The sequence below is a fragment of the Antedon mediterranea genome, chromosome 7 (genome assembly GCF_964355755.1).
Source record: "Antedon mediterranea chromosome 7, ecAntMedi1.1, whole genome shotgun sequence".
Lineage (NCBI taxonomy): Eukaryota > Metazoa > Echinodermata > Crinoidea > Comatulida > Antedonidae > Antedon > Antedon mediterranea.
In genome coordinates this window covers 7,581,465-7,602,930 of record NC_092676.1, presented here as the reverse complement: position 1 = coordinate 7,602,930, position 21,466 = coordinate 7,581,465, and the positions used below count along the sequence as shown (strand labels likewise).

Sequence of the window (21,466 nt, the reverse complement as noted above, 5' to 3'; positions counted from 1 at the left end):
TTGCAAAAATTCAAAGAGTTTTATAGATTTAAATTTAATAGTAGCATTTAATAATAATTATTATTCATTCATTGAAAGGTATGGCCGTGGACTTTACTAAATGTCCAGGAGAAAAAACCCAAGCAGCTGATTTTGGAACAAATCGGAAACGTATTTATTGGGACGGAGAAGTAGCCGTGTCCGATGGGTATGTGCACTCGTCTACGCATCAAAGTGGCCAGTATTTTGAATTTGGCGGACATACTGTACGGATTGTGGCAAAGAGCCATGACGGGAACCATCAAGCAAACTGTAACTTCGGTGTAACAATTACAGGTGATTACAATTACTATACGCTTATTGTAACCATCATTCTTCCGCCGTAAAATGTCTGAACTTAGTGAATATTTGTTATATTTACAGTTTGTTAATTAAAAAGGCAATCACTTAAGCCTACGTTCGATCCATTTGTCATTGTAATTAATTGTCACATTGGTTCCGCCAAGCATACTGTGACTTTGGTGTAAAAATTACAGATAATTACAATTACTATACTCTTATTATTACAATACCTACATTCCTCCGCCTTAAAATGATGTCTGTACACCGTGAATTTTTATTTGGTATATTTACAGTTTGTGTTAATTAAAAAGGCAATCATTTACATTCGATTCATTTCTCATTGTAATTAATGGCCATATCAAAGTATTTCTCAAACTTATACTGTGTGATGTCGATCAATACTCATGTACAAAACAACAACAATTAGCTTAATTCATTCGTACTTTATTTACAACATATCAGGCTTGTTACACCGTACTCCGTACTGTACTCCGTACTGTACTCCGTACTGTACTCCGTACTGTACTCCGTACTGTACTCCGTACTGTACTCCGTACTGTACTCCGTACTGTACTCCGTACTGTACTCGCAGTGAACCATGAGACACAAATCAGTTGAGAAACACTTTTCATTCTATTACTTAATTACGCATAACAGTGTGTAACTAGTTCCATCACAATAATACAATTATGTACCGTGGGCCTATACTATGTAATATTTTGTGATAATAAATCAATTTTACATTGTGATATTTCATTCTCCACAGACGAAGAGATACCGAATATTACATTTTGTCCCGATGACGTTTATATAACCTTAGGCTACGTCGAAACGAGTAAATCATCACTATCAATTCCAGATTCAACAGTCATCGATTATATTGACGACACTCCCGTTAAAGTAGTTTTGTACGAATCTGATGAATTCTTTGCTGGCGTCACCCGGGTTTCTCACATTTATACCGATTTCTCGTGCAACAGAGCGATCTGCGAGTTTTCAGTGATTTTAGGTTCGTATATCTTTTTATTTTTAATTTGGCATTTGGAGGTCATTGTTCTTGTGATACTTTATAATGAATAATAGAACGTGTGAAGTGACCGGGAAAACATTGCACAATAATTGTTTCCCCCTTGGTCGTTACCACATTGGTTTGGTTTAGTTTAGTTAATTAGTGAAGTGTTCCAAAATAAGAATGGTCAGACTGACTTTTACCGATAAGTAATCATTCGAGTTAAGTATTAGTGTTAGTCAGTGTTATTGTTAACCTATTTTACAAATTTTACAAATACAATTTGGCATAATTATACTCTCTACGATAATAATATTTAAAATGTTTATTCAAATGTGAACTTAATGATTAATAACATGTATCAAGTAGATGAATACTCAACTTTTTGAGTAATCCTGGTAACTGACTTAATATAGAAAGAACGAAACAAACATACATTGACAACATAACCTCTGGCGAAGGTAATTATTTTGTTTTTGATTATAGAATCACCTGAATGTACCGGATCAACTTTTGAAGACAACTGCTATAAAATGGAATGCAGCACCAGTAACTACAACAATTACGTTAGCAACTGTCAGTCTATGAATGCTGAACCTGTATCAATTCATTCAAATGCTGAGAACGAATTTTTGAAGGAAATGTGTATAGACTCTGGACGCAACAATGTTTATATGGGCCTGGAAGCAGTCGGATCTACCAGTGGTACACTTACTGACGAGCAGCTAGATTGGAATGATGGTACTCCTGTTGACTTTATTGATGTTGATGCACCTGATTTAGATTCACGGTCGTCGGAATATTGTCACGCGTTTGACAGAAGCAGAAGCTATCACTGGGAAGAAGTTTCGTGTAATGCTGGATATTGCGGTATATGCAAACATGGTAACTAACTATTTGTGTAAATAATATACTTTGATTACGCTTCAATCCCCCGATAAAGGGGCCAATATCTCAATTGTTGAAAATTAATGTAAAATTATTTTGTACCACAATGTAACAATGTATGCCATGTAATATCGTTTATGATATAATCAATATTTATTGTGTCAGTAATTATTATTCTCCAAATACGAACCGGTTGATCCTGAAATATCTGTTGTTTAAATGTTTTTAAAGTTGTCAGTAGTGGGCCTTCACCTGATTTTGCTGCCGCATTGGAACAATCTTGTCCCAGCAACATAGTTATGGAAACCGAAAGTGGTGTTGACTACGCCACTGCAACATGGACCCCTCCAGTCGTAACTCTTGAAGACCAAAACGTTCCGATTACCAGTTCACACCAACCTGGAGATCAATTCATTCTTGGAACAACACTAGTAGAGATCTCAGCAACGCATAGCGGAGCTACTGGCTATTGCAAATTCACAGTATATGTAGAAGGTATGTTTAAAGGAAAATACACCAACTTTTTCTTCAATCAATAATGACAAATACCTTACAGTAGACGCAAGGCAAGCGAGTGGACCAATGAAAAGCGACAGGAATAATCCTTGGCGATTAGTCAAATCACTTGTGTTACGTCTCAAACATTATGACGTATGTACGCTCGAACATCACGTTGGCAAGCAAGGTGGTAACTTTTACACTTGACACAGAGCGAAATGTAAAGTCCACTACCTACATCCATCTTTTCCATTATTCAATAAAACTAATACTTTAAACATATTATTCGATCTATATGAAAAAATGTAGCAAACTTAATGTTCTTCTACAATCAGTCAGTCATCAATCAGTTATTTGATGGATTTTTCCACACCTTCGATTCTTATCATGATTATAACACGCGAAATAAAAACAATCTTGTTATAGATCTGAAGCATACAAATGTTGACCGTCAAGGCTTCTCTTAATTTTCTGGGTCTAAGGTGTGGAATAATCTAATCAAATCTGTCTTATTTTCAGAGAAAAAAAATTAATCATCATTACGTATTATTATTTACACAAACTATTATATATATATATATATATATATACTCTGTTGCGCGTGAGTACAACTAAGGACTAGTGCTGTTCCGCCGTACCACGCCGAGAATGTTAAAGAGTCGCTATCCAATCGAGTTTGAACAATACCATGAAAGCCCCAGTGGTCAAATGGTTAGGGCAACTGCATATCAAGCAGACGGTTCGAGTTCGAGTCTCGGTTGCCCAATTCCTTTCCATATTATTAGCATTCTTAAAAAAAATTTAAGTGAAAAAAATATGACTTGGAATAAAGTGAAGTGAAACATCAAATGTATTTTTCCTTCGCTTGAGATATTGGTGATTTTTCATCATCCTTTGTGCTGTGCTGTATTTCCACATTTGAAAATATTTGTCCCAAATCCGTAATACAGCATCTTTTGCAGTGCAGTGATTTCCAGCACGGCATGTAACTTGGGAACATATCACCATGCTGGAAACAGTGCAACATGTGGATTTACCGTGACAGTCATAGGTCAGGGGTCAGATTTATCGCAACATAGTACATAACTTGATTTTAGAACACTTTTTAAAAAGCTAATTATTATTGTATACAGTAAAAATTTATTTTCCGATCAATTGATTAAATCCCAATATTATCATGCATTATAAAAATATAATATTGTAAGGCCATATTTAATTCTTTTTAAAATTTTTAATATCAAAGATACTGAATCTCCAGTGTTTTCTGGCTGTCCTGACGACATTTCCTTGCCGGCAGACGCTTTTCTACCTACAACTAACGTTGTCTGGAGCGACCCTACAGCATCAGACAACTCCGGTGCGAGTCCATTAGTAGTAAACCAAAGTTTTTATTCAAACGACGTCTTTCGACTTGGAATTCATGAAGTGACTTACATTGCCACTGATTTAAGTGGCAACGAGGCACAATGTAATTTTTCAATAACAATTTTTGGTAAGATTTTGAAAATTATATCTAATAAGACACCGTCTCACATTATATTATTTATCCTGTAGTCAGATTGTTAACATTGATTGTTCTGTGTTACGGCGATTTGGAATTGGAGAACCAGAAATCCTAACCCTAACCTGAGCCTGACCCTAACCAGGAATCGCAACCTTGAACCTGACTCTAACCAGGAATCAGAACCTGACCTGAACCAGAAATTGGAACTGATCAGAACCAGAAATTGGAACCTGAACCTGACCAGAACCAGAAGTCGCAACCTAAACCGCACCCTAACCAGAAATCAGAACCTCACCTGAATCAGGAAATGGAACCTGAACCAGACAAGAACGAGAAATCGCAATCTCAACCTGACCCTGATCAGGAATCACAACTTGACCTGAACTAGGAATCTGAAAATGAGCAGAACAACATCCCAATCTCAACCTGATCCTAACCAAGAATCACAACCTTACCTGAATCAAGAATATGAACCTGACCTAACCAACTCTTATTCTAAAGAATAATAATATATATTCTCCGTTATATATTTTTTTAGATTCAGAAGATCCAATTTTCTTCAATGGATCTCATAACCTTGTGTTAAACACAAACCCGGGCTTGCCAACATCACCTGTCTGGTGGTCTGTAACAGATATTGCACGAGACAACTCAGAAGAGATCCCTATCATTAACTGCACGTACGTCCCAGGACATATCTTCAGGTTTGGCAACTATACTGTTAACTGTGTTGCCACCGACGATGCTGGAAATTATGCTATACATACGTTCTATATTGCAATTTTAGGTAATTTGGAATTATTTTAATGTTTTTTTGCAGAATTATTTTTATTGCTTATTACATAAAACAAAAAAAATTAGCAAGATTTTCGTTTTTGAACTATAGGATAATCATTTATGCTGTCTTTGATAAAAATAATATTTTTAAAATTCTAATCAAATGACGTCATTATAAATAAAAACAATAAAATCGTTCTATTGTCACGATATTATTGCTCTTACTAATCAAGACTTCATTTTATTGGACGTGTGAAAATATCATTTTCATCAAAGGAAGCATAAATGGTTATTCTATTGTTCTAGAATAAAAAAGTTTTTATATTTCTTTTGTTTTATGTATGAAAAATGCATATTTGTCTATTTATCGTCGATCGTTATCGTCCTAGTGTAAATGAGCCTGTATACAGTATAATTAAGTGTAATTAATGCTATTTGCAGATGAAGAAATTCCTTTATTCACCAGTCAACCTAATAGTACAATAGTAGAAACAGACTCACGCCAGCCTCATGCTCTAATGGAATGGATTATTCCGACTGTATTCGATAATTCTATGGAAGAGGTGTTTGTGAATTCAACTCATCAACCAAATACGACATTTCCGATAGGAGACACAACTGTGACTTATTGGGCGTATGATATATTTAAGAACGTCAATCAGTTTTCCTTCAATATAACTGTACTAGGTGAACATTTTTTTTGTTATTTTAGGACTAGTAAACATTTTTAAAAACATCCCTTGCTTACTGGATATCATGGCCTTGGTAGTGTAGATCTGTTGACACACTTTGTCAAACAGCAATATTTCAGCAACCTCCGAGTCTGGCACTAAATCATTGCAAATGTTTGTTAGTGTAAACCAGTTGGCAAATTGCAGATAACTAGTTTCTATTTGTCGAAAACCAGCCCATCAAATCAGTCTTTGTAGTCATGTGAACCTCCAGAGTGACATGACTAGTTTTAAAGAACTTCTTCAAAAATTACTGTAGCAAACTCAGAATGTACAAACGGTAGTTTTCATGTGTAGACTAGGCTTCTCCCGTTTCAAACTCGGAGTTTTGCAAAGATTTTCTAGTGTAAACGAGACCTTACATTTCACTTTTTTTGTAATCAGATACTGAAGTTCCAGTTTTCTTCAACTTAACTGCAAATATTACCGTTTTCACGGAAGTCAGCGTGAACTTTGCGCATGTCAATTGGGTAGTTGTTGATGTTTGGGATAATTCTGGTGAACCTCTGAACGTCACATCAACCTACTCTCCAGGTGATTTATTCTATGTAGGATTAACGGACGTGACGTATACAGCTATTGACCAATCAGGAAATATTGAGTGGTTTACTTTTAGTATACTTGTCTTAGGTAAGGTTAAAGGTTATTTTAAATAATAATCATCATCAATTCTATGGCATAATAAAGTAGAAGATTTTTGAAAATTGCCTGTTTAGTTTTTACAGTGTATTTCGACTTTTTCTATTTCAGATCGAGAATCTCCTGTCTTCATTTACTGTCCTACTGATATAGTCATACCAACATGGTACAGATCGCCATACGTAAACGTGACGTGGCAGTTACCAAATGTCACCGATAACGTTGGTGTTCATGAAATCGTATCGAACTACAATCCGAATGACGTGTTTCGTCTTGGAGGAACGACTGTAATTTATAATGCAACAGATAGAGCGATGAATTTTCAGGATTGTCAATTTAATATAACTGTTATAGGTAACGTTGTAACGTTTTTAAAGTTTGTTTTCAAAGCGTACACCCATTTTTTTTCTTGAAAAGTTGTTGTGTACACATAATAATATATATTTCGTTTTGATTCAGATGTTGAAAAGCCTTATTTTACAAACTGCACCTTAGACTTTGATGTAGACAATATTCCAGGAACTGCTTATGCAAATGTAACTTGGTTTATAACAACATGGCACGATAATTCTGAGGTTCCACCACATGTAACCTCGGATGCCAATCCTGGTGATATTTTCCCTTTATACGATACTTTAGTAACATACACCGCAGTCGATGGGGCTGGGAATGTTGAGCTTTGTCAATTCACAATTACTGTTAATGGTAATTTCTTGTTTTTCTATTATACATTTCAACATATTTATGATTAATGGCTATTTACCTGTCATCCAACCATTTTAACCTCTTGTATTATCTATTTCCACAACATGATGCATCTTTTGTCTATTTTCCGTTCTTCCTAATTATGTTCTATATAAACAACCCATTGGTAATGTTCTGTTTAATAATAAATATCTAACAATCTCCTGTTGTGTTATTTTATTTATTTCCTGCGTTTGCTATTTACCTACCCCGCTATTCTTTTTAACTGTACTTAGCTTCAAATTCTTCATTTTAAATAGACGTAGATGTGCCGTACTTTACGAATTTCACTGAAGACATTCAGATGTTTATAGATTCAATCTATTCAAATGTAACAGTTGAATGGGCTCCACCATACCCGGATGACAACTCAGGAGCATTACCCCTGCTAGAATCCACTCACGACCCAGGAGATGTATTTTCTGTTGGGGTCACCGAAGTGATTTACACAGCTACTGATGAAAGTGGAAACATCCAGACACATACGTTTACGGTCACTATCCGAATTGCCTTCAGTGACCTACGAGTCATGGTATGAATAATGGCATTTGTTTACTGAAAATAAATATAAATCTTATATACTATACAAAAAACAATGGTGGTCTAGGTACAGAGACCTGAGTCACATCTTTTAGTTTTAGTCTGTGCCTTTAATAGGAAAACTCCTTATTAAGAATTTGCAGTAAGGCCTACAATTAAAACAACATAATTTGCTCCCGTCTCTTTTGCAACACGCAGCTGCCTGGTGTTTTAGCATTTAAGCTCTGTCTACCCTATTAAACCTTATATGACAACAAATTGTGATATATGGACATGATAATGTCATATCAGCACCATATTGGGGGATATCACTACCATATTTGGGCATTTCACACCTTTTTTTTTTGTCAAACTAGTTTTATAGTGTAGAAATTTAGACGTCACAGAGAAATGTGTATTTTATAGTATACATTTGCAGAATGCTCACTACCACGTCCACTCCACTCTGGTGCTGCAATCTTAAGTAAGTATGAAAAAAGAGAAAGTTAATTATAAAAATATCCTGTTTGTTTCAACAGCTTTATAACAAGACAGATGATGTTGATATCTTGGAAATATCAGCCATTGCAACCGAACGGAAAAAGTATAGACCATTGAGTGAAGATGAAATAGACAACTTGCAGATGACTTTGTTAACTATTTCCGAAACTACGACATTAATAGGAAATAGGGAAGTAGGCATTATGACAGAGGTGGGAAATAAAAACAAACTGATAGGCCTAGCTTATAACTATCGCATGAATACCATGTGAACTAAGTTTATTTTTATAGTAAGTTTACTTTTGCATCAGTGGCGCAACACCTCAAATTGTCGATAAAATCTATAATAGTCAAAACATATTGATCGAAACATCAGTGTGCCTTGTTTAAGTATATACAAATATATCGTTAGTTACAATTTTACATATTTAATTATTGTAATTATTTTTTAATTAATTTTATTTATTGTTGTCATTATTTCAAAAGGAGACCGTTAACGTGACAACCACTGTTCTAGCTCATAAGAAGGTAAGATGTGTTTTTAGTTACAATTAAACAACGTTTTATTAAGAATTAAGTTAAGTTATAACTTACTCGCTATAAATGGGATCAAATCTCTTATTTTAATGTGTCCACAAAATGTACTTACTAACTGTTTTACGTAACAAATCGTTTGATTTTTCTTATCGAGTATGTTATGATTTAATTGTGGAAATATAATTTATTTGTTACAAAATTTATAGAACATGGTGGAACAAATTGATATTGTACATGCGTCTGAGAAAATCTTGACAGTAATTGCAACTAGAGAAACGAATTCAACATGGAAAAGATCGTCAGAATCAGTTGGTAAGATTTCATTAGATTCCTTCCTTTCCATTAGATTATTTATAAACATTTTCACCTTTTCCTAATATTATACAGTAGTTGATTTGTCCACATTTACACAGGAAACTCTATTTAAGATGTATTCTTTCTTTATTTGTTTTTCCACACTACAATAAAACATTGCAACATAGTAATATGCTATATGTAGATATAGTAAAAAGGAGTGTGGAGGAAGGTCAAATAAACAAACAAGCTATAATACTTTACCCCTCCCCAAAAAAAATATGAGCCTTTAAAGTTTTATTGTAAGTTTTTATTTTTAATCATATCTATTGCTAAAAAACAGAACCGTATGTGCAATATCTATACCCGATATGTTTTTATCCTGTGTAAATATGTTTTAAATAAAAGAAAAAAAAAATGTAGTAGCGTAAAAGTCGTGCAATTCTTTTTTGTAGCATCAAACATCGCGTTCACTAAGAATCGTGTCTGGTCGTTTCATATTCAACCCAAAGAAAATGTTTTAGATACAGAAACGGATAATGCCAAAAAGATTGGAAAAAACGACATAGGATTTCTGAGAATTGATCCGAGTTCAGCGGGAAATGTTCCCGGTAAGTTGCTTATATTACAGTATTACCTAACCATTGGTCTTTAATTTAAATTTCAAACCATGATAAATAATAATAATAATAAAAATGATAATGATAATTTTTTATAGCACACATACCACTCAAAAGTGCTCAAGGCGCATTTAAAATAAAAAACAAATCATACAAATTCCTGACAGATAAAATGCGATTTCTTTGGAGGGTCCCCATCCGTTCTCGTCCTGTCGCGGTCCCGGACCCCTACCTCGGTGACTAAAGAAAAGAGCAAGAAACACATTTACCTTCCCACAGACGACCGGGTGCTCAGTGACAACAACCAAGACAGAGGCACCCCAAAGATAAAGCTGGCCCGGAAAAAGTACACTATACAATTTTAAGTATAAAACATTTAAGAAACAACCGTTTTGCAAAATCTTATAGAGCGCGGTAGAGCATTCCATAGACGAGGAGCAGTAACGGAAAAAAGTTCTGTCTCCCCATGAGCGGTGAGACTAGGCTAATGTAGAAGCAGCGTATCACTAGAACGCAGATTACGTGATGATGTTACCGCCTTCAACTCTTTTTCATTTTCTATGCGGACTTCCTCTCCATTTATTATTAACTATTGTTTCCATAATAGTCACTCTTCGCATGTTTCCATGCATGACTAATGACTTTTCGACTCGATAGGAAAATGAACAGTCTCTAATATTCTTTCCTTCAGAAACGGCATATATGGTAGTATCATATTACGACCAAACAGTGTTTGAAGAAAGTGACGGGAATGAAAAATCATCGGTGACTTTTGACGAAAATGAAGCGTACGTAATTAATATCATGTATTTTAAAATTAAAATAAATACTGTACATTCTTTAGGAATGAATATGTTTGACATTAACTTATATCTATAAAAAAATACGGTAATAATGTGCCAACTTACAGAAAGATATGATATCCCATTGAACTGAACAAACTAATCAACAAGTAAAAAATAGCTAGACTTTTAATTAACGAAATTTCTATGGATATAAATAATCCTTTTTCTTCTTTGCAACAGTGAATACATCGTACCTGTTCCGTATGAGCTGGCCACTGGCCTGATCACGTGCACGGTAGCATTAAACACATCAAAATACTCAGTAGCTGTTGACTATTCTATGGAATTATACACAGTATGTAACAAGGCCATTGCAATGTACATATCTGAAAAGAAAAACCCCAATTTCAATACTTAATAACATGTGTCTTTTAAAGAATTAAAAATCTTCTACTCAAAATATTAACGCTGTGGTGCATTTTAGTGCCATCTGGATAACTTCTGGATAAAGCAACAAATAAAATACAATTATCTTTAGTTAATTGAATTAGGCTTGCATATATTTTAACTTGAGCCTATTTTATCAGAAAAAGGAACACTTATGGGTCCCCAAGGTTCTCCTGTATGTTAACGCGGAGACGCTTAAACAAAATATTGTCTTGTGTGTAGAATTAATCATAATTTTCCATTGATCATGACGATGATGTTGAAGTGTTTACGTTTATCATTCTCAGAAAATAAATGAATACGAACTATACAACAAGGAGCATGCTGTATGCAGCTTTTGGGATGAAGACAGAAGGTATGATTGTCTGCCATACAGTCCATATATATTTATTTTCTGCTCATACGCCTAAAAGTGCAGTGCATATGAAGGCATCTTTGAAGACACAATTACTTACATCTTCAATGTTTGTTTTATTTTAGTAAATGGTCTACATCGGGATGTAGGCGCACTGATGTCATTGAGATAATGTCACCAGTTGAATGCCATTGTGACCACACCACCACGTTCGGTATATTTGTACCAACTGAAAAATATAGCGTACGTTACATTGGATTATTTTGTCTTTTTCATATATTTACTTTGTTTGTTTGTATGTTTATTTGCACAAACGTCAACAATTTCCAATTATCTTTTTGAAGTGTTTTTACAACTACACATAGACCATGCCTATTAATTTTCAGGAAATTCGATTGGTTTGGTAATGTCACAAAAACTTACCCAAATCTCGAGCTAATTATATCTTCAATATTGGCTGAAATATCAAGTAGCACGCCGTCTTTTGCTAAGTCTAAGTTTTTTGCCTAACCTCTGAGTTGCATAATATATCCACGTACTTTCAAGAAAAATAAAAAATATGAATATTTAAGAGTTACCAATAATATAATGTATTATCAGTGAAGAGTGAATGCAAGTTCATTCTTTCCTGGTATTATCACTATTTTATTTAATATCAAAACTGTTTTTCTTTGTAGGATTTTGATTTTAAACGCTTAGGAGAACGTATGGGCATTTATCTACTCTGTCTTATCTCAATAATCGCGAGTATATACGTTTTGAAATTTATTCATTTTACTTGGTAAGACATTTTTTCCGTAGTGAGATTCATTAACATTAATCATGTTTTTTGATTGAAGAATATTTATTATTGATCCATTCTCTACTGTGTCTACTTTTTATTTACAGGGGCATTTTTAAGGGACCTGTGTCAATCCTTATATATTGTAACTTGTTAATTGCTGGATTGTTGTTAACGGTAACATTTATCATCAGTTCAGAGACAATGGACTACAGCGTACGTATAAGAAAACATTTTGATCCCATCTCCTAAATAAGTATTACAAAGTAACATTGATTATGACTAGGTCTAACTCTGTTTATTTCTGTTTATTGCTATAGATTTTGTGCACCACGTTTGGTGTTCTAATACACTTTTTCTACATGTCCATCCTTACGTGGTTGATTGTTGAATGCATATACTTCTACATGCTAAAAACAAAAGCACGAATAAAAGGCTTAACTGTATCCAAGAGACCGGGGTATCTACTTTGCGGATGGGGAGGCGCCGCATGTACATCAGGCTTATTCTTTGGTATTCACTATGGTTATAACGAAATAAGTGGGTAAGCAAATTAATGATAATAATATAGATAGATATCGTTGTTAATATATTGATCTCATGTAATTAACGTTGACTAAATTTAAAAGTCTGAAAAAACTGAATTCAAAATTGTAATTAGCAATATCAAACCTGTTAATGGCGGTAATTAGGCTACGGCTGTTGGTTTCAATTTAATAAAATAAAATAAATAAAATAAAGTGATGTCTGTAATAACTGTAATAACTCACCTCTTTACATCATAGTAGATAATCACAATGTTTATCACTTATTTCAGATGTTGGCTGAAATTTGAGACTGGCAGTTTAGTTGCGTTCATATTCCCAGTAATGACCCTGATTCTTGTAAGAAATCATTCTTTTGTCTTTGCTATGATATTATGCTTACAACTGTTAGTTACAACGGTACAGCATATAACCTATGTAGACCCTGTGATCTAAACAAGAAGATATGGGATGTGTTCTGATTTCTTTTCTTTATTACAGATTAGGATGATTCTAATCATCATAATATTTCGAACGAAATTCAATGAAATGAAACGAAAAGAGTATATTGCAGCCCAAATACGGTAAGTAAACCCGGTATGGTAAAAGTGACATATTTGAATCATTTCTATAGTATATATTATAACAACAATGTATTCTGATACTTCCAAAATGTGGGTAGTGAATGATGTCATCGTGTCCATATATGGGCAGATCAATTTTTTTCACATGAAGTTTGATATTGTAGACAGCATTCTCCGTTACTGCTCCTCGTCTGTGGAATGCTCTACCGAGCTCTATAAGATTTTGCAAAACTGTTGATACTTTTAAAAAATTATTAAAAACACATTTATTCATTAAGGCATATGGAAATCATGAGGTTTCTTAAAGTTGTTTAGACTTAGAATTGTTTTGTATACCTTTTCCTGGCCAGCATTCTCTTTGGGGTGCCTCTGTCTTGGTTGTTGTCTCTGAGCACCCGGTCGTCTGTGGCAAGGCAAATGTGTATCCTGCTCCTTTGTTTGGTCACCTAGGTAGGGGTCCGGGACCGCGACAGAATGACAACGGATGGGGACCCTCCAAAGAAATTGCATTTTATTTGCCAGAATTTGTATGATTTATTTCTTTTTTATTTTTAAATGCGCCTTGAGCACTCTGGAGTGGTATGTGCGCTATAAAAATCTTATTATTATTATTATTATTACAGGGTTTAATTGAGGATTAATAACGGATATTTACTTTTATTCTACCGTACTGTAGACGCTGTTTGAAATGCAGTTGTTTTCTTTTCCCTTTCCTTATCTGTACTTGGATGTTTTCACTAATGGTGGATAACGAATACGTATTCTGGCTATTATTCAGTTTACTTTTTGCTTCTAATGGTATCATTGTCGCCATCTATTGCTACTGTTCTTACGAGGTATGTTTACAACAGGTATTAAAACATAAACATCCTCAGATTATACATTTTTGTAACTAAAGTAAAGTAGTTTTGCTTCAGGAGTAATTGGTCAGTTGTTTTGCCCTACTCTGACGTAATTTTCACTTTATATATTTATAAGTACACTGAGAATGTTTGCGAAAAAACAAGTCTAGTGATTTCAAATTTACATAATTTCATATTAAAGTCGATTTCATGTTTTGATTTATAGATGCACCAAGTTCGAAGAATCAATCCGTCATTGTCCTCTCAAACATTAGCACGTGACACCAAAATTGTAAGTAGAAGTTTTTACTATTAGTGATGAGGCAGAGATTCGGAGCACTACTGTATTTGTAATTGTCATATCCATGATAACTGTCCAGTTAAATCTCTCTATTTTCCCCAACTCTCTCAGACATTTAGGAATTCTTTATTAAAATGCTTATTCTAATAACTCTTTTTTTTTTCTACTCACAGGAAAGTGAATTATCGCTAGATACGACGATTGGTTTGTATACACTGTTTGTTCAATTAATGAAACTAACTAATGAAATGGAAACAGTTTTAAATTGTATTGAAATTGTGGAGTTTTATTGTGATTAATCATTTATAAATATCATATTAAAGTCACAAGCAATTTATTGAAATGCTAAACAAGTCAACAAAGTGTTTTTTGTGTGTTATAATAGTTTTTCGCTGTACCACGCCGAGAGTGTTAAATATTGGCTATCCAATCGTGTTTCAACAATACCATGAAAGTTTAATGGTTCGAATCTCGATTGGGGCGACTTTTTTTCTTTCTCATTCTCACAGATTTAATTATCTTATCGCTTCAAATTAATTCATCAATTTTCAGTATATTACCGGGTGTTCTTTGCCTGTTGTGTTTATATGGTAATAAAGTATCTCTTCGGAGATCCCGCTTCGTGAATAAAAACTGATTAGATGAAGGCGTATCAATTTGATCTCTTGTGCGCGTGCGTACAATTGAAGGACTAGCGCTGTTCCGCTGTACCACGCCGAGAGTGTTATCTAATCGGGTTCGAACAATACCATGAAAGTCCAAGTGGTCTAATGGCCATTTGCATATCAAGCAGAACCTTCCGGGTTTGAATCTCGGTTAGGGCGTTCTCATTCATTATATAAATAATCATCTTTTCATACGTATTTATATTGTTTTTTCAATAGATGATGTAAGTTGCATTGATTTGCATGGAGAATCTACTACAGAATTAGATACCGGTAGGCAAAACAAGTTTTTTTTTTTTTTGGCTTGGAAGCTAATTTTCTATCTTATTTTTACTCTATTGAGATCCGCCACTTGTGATTGATTAAAGAAATTGAGCGCTTCGGCGTCCCACAGGAACCAAGACAATTATTGTGGGAATATGCTTAATAAACCGTTATAATTATTCCTCTTCCTGAATATCAAGTCATGATAAATAAATAATTACAATACTCAATGAGTCTTTATATGAGAATGATTTTGAGCAAATAGGTGTAGGCTCGTTTATATAGATTGTCGTGACTTAATTATCATGATCCTAGCACGATAAAAGAGAAATCGTTCAACTACAGGATGTTGAGCTCCGGAGATCAAAGGGTTGGTTTGTGTCTGCGTTGTTTCAACAATATTTTAAATTACCGTATTATTTTTATTTTTTTTATTTTAAATGTAATATTTATCTTTCTTAGTGGAGAATCAATCAGAAACCGAATCTGAGGAATCGAATGATGAGGAAAGGGTTTCATCAGAAGAACTTAGTGATAAGAAAAATTCAATACCATTCGATTCAGAAAAAGATTATCTAAATAAAAGTGATAAAGAAAGTGATGATTATGACAGTGACGATGCTTGTTTTGGAAAATAATAAAAAAAAAAAAAAGGATTTAATGGTAATGTGGATTTATTCTGTATTTTCAAAATGTTGGTCAATGACCCTGTATTAATATATAGATCTATAGAAAAAATAAGATATGAATATAAATAAAATGAATATGTAAATAATGAATGTTGGTGTGTGTATGGTACAAATAATGGCATGAGTTGAACGAGGAAACAGTACAAAAATGTAGTTGTACTTCATTTTTTTTCAAACAATTCCACATATTGTAGAGAAGTTCCCATTAAATAATCAACATAATAAAAACGATCGATTACTAATCAAAAAATGCTTTTTTGGTCTAAATTAGTACATGTATCTCTCCAAAAATGTACTTCTGTCGTGATACTAGTTATCACACATCTTCTGTTGTATGTCAAAAGCAATAGTATTATTATTTATTCAGGCAAAGGATACAATACAAATATAATACAAATCAACAAATTAAACAAATATGACGCAAGAAGAAAATATAAAATCATAGTCACGAGATGCCAAAAGAAAGCACAAAAGCAGCCTAAGACACTGTTTATCAACCAGTGACTAATAAACAAAAATATTTTCCAAACGCGATTTTTTTCCCTAAAAAGTACTATTAAACGACCGTTCAATGATGCGTACTATTGAACGCCATGCGACCCATGATCGTCCAATCAAATGCCAGAAATCTACTAAGGTGTTATATAATGTGTATTATTAATATTATATATTTATATTAATAAAATATAAATAATTTTCATTGTACCAACGAGCGGTTTGGAATTTATTTCTATGCCTGTTGTGTTTATATATATATATATAAAAGTATCTCTCGAAATCCCGCTTAGTGAATAAATATACTGAATTATAGATGAGGGCGTATCAATTTGATCTCTGGTGCGCGTGCGTACAACTGAGGACTAGTTGTGTTCCAACCGTACCACGCCGAGAATGTTAAAGGGTCGTTATCCAATCGAGTTAAAGAGCAATACCATGAAAGCCCCTGTGGTCTAATGGTTAGGGCAACTGCATATCAAGCAGACGGTCCGAGTTCGAGCTTCGGTTGGGGCGACTTTTTCTCATTCTCACAGATTTCCTCATCTTTATCGTTTCAAAAATTAATTAAATAATTTTCGGTTTGGAATTTATTTCTATGCCTGTTGTGTTTATATTAATATTATAAGTATATTATAATATAACAATAATAATGGAAAATACAAAATGTAAAATTGTATTCACGATTTTTTAAATATTTTTTTGTTGAATAAAAAATGCAATAGTAGATTGTACAGTATAATAAAACCTGGCATCAAAGTTTATTTCAGCTACAGTATATAGAAGTATAATATTATTGTAACATGCTCAGAACACATTATTTTGCGTCTGAGTATGCCAATTTGTGATATAGTAACTAGTTACGTCGAAAAGTATAAGGGTCGAAATTTGTAAATTTTTTGAAAAATTCCTGTATAGTACAAATAACAACATTTTAAAATGTGTATATAATATTATGGTAACATGCGCAGAACACATTAAGTGCGTCTGCGCATGCAAGTTTATGATTTAGTAACCAGTTATAGTCTAGGACAAAAATCTGAAAAGATGCTTAGAAATCAATTTAGGGGGAGTGGAATGTTAGAGGCTGTCAACATAGCCAGATATCCTAATTAATCCCTTCTGATCACTCTAGGCCCTGTTGACACTTAATTTTTTGCCTCGTCTTGAAATGGCCGCCAATTTTATATAAAATGTGCATAAAATCGGATCTAAATAAGATAGATGCACGATCTTGGTGTCTAAACACATGTACTTCAGACACGGAATTCATTAGGCCTTGTTCAAACTTCAATTTTTGCCTAGTATTGAAATGGCGGCCATTTTTCAAAATGGCCGCCAATTTTATATAAAATGTGCATAAAATCAGTTCTAAACAAGGTAGATACACAATCTTGGTGTCTAAACACATGTACTTCAGACACGGAATCCATTAGGCCTTGTTGACACTTCAGTTTTTGCCTCGTATTAAAATGGCAGCCATTTTTTAAAATGGCCGCCATTTTTATATAAAATATGCATAAAATCAGATCTAAAAAAGTTTTTTGGACAAGTAGTTCTCGAGAAAATGCAGATTCAGTTTACTTTACTTTAAGACTGCTCGCCGGCTTTTGAAAATTCTCTCCTATCTCTTAAAAATAGCAGGTCTGAAAATAATACTAAAAAGTGGTCCAAAATTGGGACCGTGGTCCGGATTGCCTCTAAAATGTAAAGGAGTGGAACTTGACCACATATCTATCTAACCCTAATTTTGGTAAAGATCTTGCAATAACTTTTTGAGTAATCCTGCTAACAAACAGACAAACAAATGAAAGCACTCAGAAACTGAGTGAAGTACTTGGCAAAATATATCCACTGATAGGGAGTATGTTGAATGATACATTTTTTTGCTTTAGATATTAGCTTGACATAGTTCAAATCCAGCTGATTTGGGTACGCGATAGACTACATATATATCTCCTTAGCGGAGGTAAATAATATTAGTTTATGTAGGCCTAATAGGAGGGCCTACACAGTCAAGATGAAACATCTGTGAAGTTACATGCAAATGAATTCAACAAAAGCTGAGGCTTTAAAATCCTAGTCATGGCTCTATACAAACTAAACCTTTACCAATTTGTAAAACAAATTCCAGATTTTCGATTTCATGAACAGATAAATTAGGTAACCATTTTGAAAAATGTTAGCTACTGTGCACTTAACTTTAAAAATTAATTAATTAAACTATTTAAATTTATTTATTATAGATTTAATGGATTCCTTGCCTGAAAAAAACATGTGTTTAGACACCAAGATCGGGCATATACCTTATTTAGATCCGATTTTATGCACATTTCTATAAAATACGAGGCAAAATCTGAAGTGTCAACAAGGCCTAATGGATTCCGTGTCTGAAGTACATGTGTTTAGACACCAAGATTGTGTATCTACCTTATTTAGATCTGATTTTATCCACATTTTATATAAAAATGGCGGCCATTTTGAAAAATGGCTGCCATTTTAATACGAGGCAAAAACTAAAGTGTCAACAAGGCCTAATGGATTCCATGTCTGAAGTACATGTGTTTAGACACCAAGATTGTGTATCTACCTTATTTAGATCTGATTTTATGCACATTTTATATAAAAATGGCGGCCATTTTGAAAAATGGCTGCCATTTTAATAAGAGGCAAAAACTGAAGTGTCAACAAGGCCTAATGGATTCCGTGTCTGAAGTACATGTGTTTAGACACCAAGATTGTGTATCTACCTTATTTAGATCTGATTTTATCCACATTTTATAAAAAAATGGCGGCCATTTTGAAAAATGGCCGCCATTTCAAGACGAGGCAAAAAATTAAGTGTCAACAGGGCTTAGAGTGATCAGAAGGGTTTAATTAGGATATCTGGCTATGTTGACAGCCTCTAACATTCCACTCCCCCTAACTCATTTTTTTCACATTTTTTGCCTAGACTATTAGGCCTACGTCGAAAAATAAATGGGTCGAGATTCGAGATTTGACCATTTTTTTGGAAAAAATCCATGTAGGCCTACACTGTACTATATTTTCGAAAAATGGACAATCGACATTTTAAAATAGGCCTATGTATGTTGAGGTAACATGCTAATTATGATATAGTAACCAGTTACGAATGAAAGGGTCGAAAAATGGCCAAACATCGAAATTTTAAAATATGTATACAATATTATGGTAACATGCGCAGAACACATTATGTGCGTCTGCGCATGCCCATTTATGATATAGTAATCAGTGGAAAATAAAAGCATCACAATTTGCCTATTAAAGAACAATTAAAATCGATGCAGATTCAAAATGTTAATTTCCTAATTACACATGGTAAACGATTGATTGCCTAAGAAGAAAAAAAAATCAATTATGAGGCTACAATACTTCATAATTTTGAACAAACTATAGACTAAAGACACATAGTTTGAATTGCTAACGACCATAAACAGTAAATATTTTTGTCGTTAGCGTAGTAAAGTAAAAATCTTTTACCAAAAATTGGATTTAAAAAAAAGTATTTACCTAAATAACTTTAAACTCAAAATATTCTAATTGGCTGCCAGAATATGGGTTTTGGTTGAATTTAACCGTTTGTTTTGTCATTTTAGAAGTGAAAACACTGAATTGATTAACTTGATTAAAATAACAAAATGGCCTATTCAAAATCTTATTAAATTTATCTTCATACCTTAATAGTCATGTGACATTAATTGATTATCCAAAGATATGTTGTTTTCGTTCAATTTTCTTAAATTTAAATTTTCTTTACTAAATTTCTCACTGTTGAATATTGTTTTAAAGATGTATTGTCCCCCTGAAAAAGAATTATTAAAAAAATTTCTGTTGAATATGCCATTTTAATATCACATAATAGTTTATCCAATTTGACCAAAAACTAGATCGAAAAAAATGTATTTACCTGAAAAACAGTAATTTAAAGGAAAAAAAATAGTCAAATTGGCTGCCAGCCAATGGATTTTTAGTTGAATTTAACCATTTATTTTGTCATTTTATAAGTGAAAACATTATTTTTTCGCTTTCTGTTTCTACGGAAGTGATTAACTTTATTAAAATGACAAAATAATCTATTCAAAGTTTGATTTTATTAATCTTTATTTTTCATGTTTTTGGAGAACAATACATCTTTAAGGATCATCGTATTATTCAAAAGGTACAAAAGGCGATCATTTTTTTTCGTTTGGTTACGTTATTGATTTCCTTTAATTAAAATAATAATGAGTTTGACCTTGTATCGAATTGCCAAAGGAACGGGGGAGATAATAAAAACAAAACACTTGAATTAATCGATGCATTAGAAAACACGTACAGAATATTTGTCCTAAGTTTTTGTTGTATCATTGATTCATATACTATTTCCCCATCAATATGGCATAATTGATTAAATTAAACAGTCTTTGAATGCCTGTTTGAAGACAATTTACCGAGGAATATGAAGAGACAATTGGCCGGAGATGAGGCAACATGAATTTGTTTTGTAAGGTAGGCCTACTTGCACATTTGTTTTCTTATACGTAAGAACTTTATAATATGGGTTCCATAATTGTGCTAATTCATATCTTGAATATAAGTCAACAAATCCATTGTCATCTTTTAAATATTGTTTCAGTGAAAATTATTGTTATTACGAACAGTTGTAACCATCTTTTTCAGTTTGGCTACAGAAACTGTTATTCAAAACGTCTTACGAATACGTTCGTTGATTATTTGAATATCTTTGTTTTTAAAGCTACTCCACAGCAGTTAAACATGATTACAACTTTATTTTTATAGATACTATTGATGTGGAAAACATACCAACTATGTAAGTGGTTATTATAATATTTTAATTATTGAGATACTAAATCACAATACTTTTTTTGTTGTCTTGTGTGAGTTCATCTCACGTTTATTTAAATTCTCATTGGTGAATATATTATATACATATAAGTACATTTGTGACAATTAAAAGTAAGTGTTTAAAGTAGTTAAAATACAGGGATATTTACATAATAAGATGCTTGAATTCAGTATTAACTATATTAGTTTTCATTTAAAATTTTAGATGTAAAAATGAAAAATGGCGGTAAAATACACGATTAAAATTTTCTTGTTAAACTATTTTATTTGTGATCTTATTTGTGTT

General features: G+C 33.2%; 1 protein-coding gene across 1 annotated transcript; it reads left to right on the top strand.

Moving 5' to 3' along the window:
- The first annotated feature begins 80 nt into the window (after positions 1-80).
- On the top strand, positions 81-17,330 carry LOC140055375 (uncharacterized). The gene is made up of 29 exons (XM_072100713.1): positions 81-315; positions 1,088-1,330; positions 1,817-2,215; positions 2,450-2,713; positions 3,960-4,208; positions 4,759-5,007; positions 5,439-5,684; positions 6,113-6,358; positions 6,479-6,721; positions 6,827-7,072; positions 7,372-7,643; positions 8,170-8,343; positions 8,618-8,659; positions 8,875-8,980; positions 9,418-9,573; positions 10,274-10,370; positions 10,608-10,722; positions 11,102-11,169; positions 11,295-11,412; positions 11,847-11,950; positions 12,058-12,166; positions 12,271-12,494; positions 12,768-12,834; positions 12,976-13,058; positions 13,735-13,894; positions 14,127-14,192; positions 14,375-14,405; positions 15,086-15,139; positions 15,593-17,330. Exons 1-29 carry the CDS (start codon positions 81-83, stop codon positions 15,766-15,768), a joined length of 4,842 nt encoding a protein of 1,613 aa, XP_071956814.1. The 3' UTR covers positions 15,769-17,330.
- Positions 17,331-21,466: the final 4,136 nt, after the last annotated feature.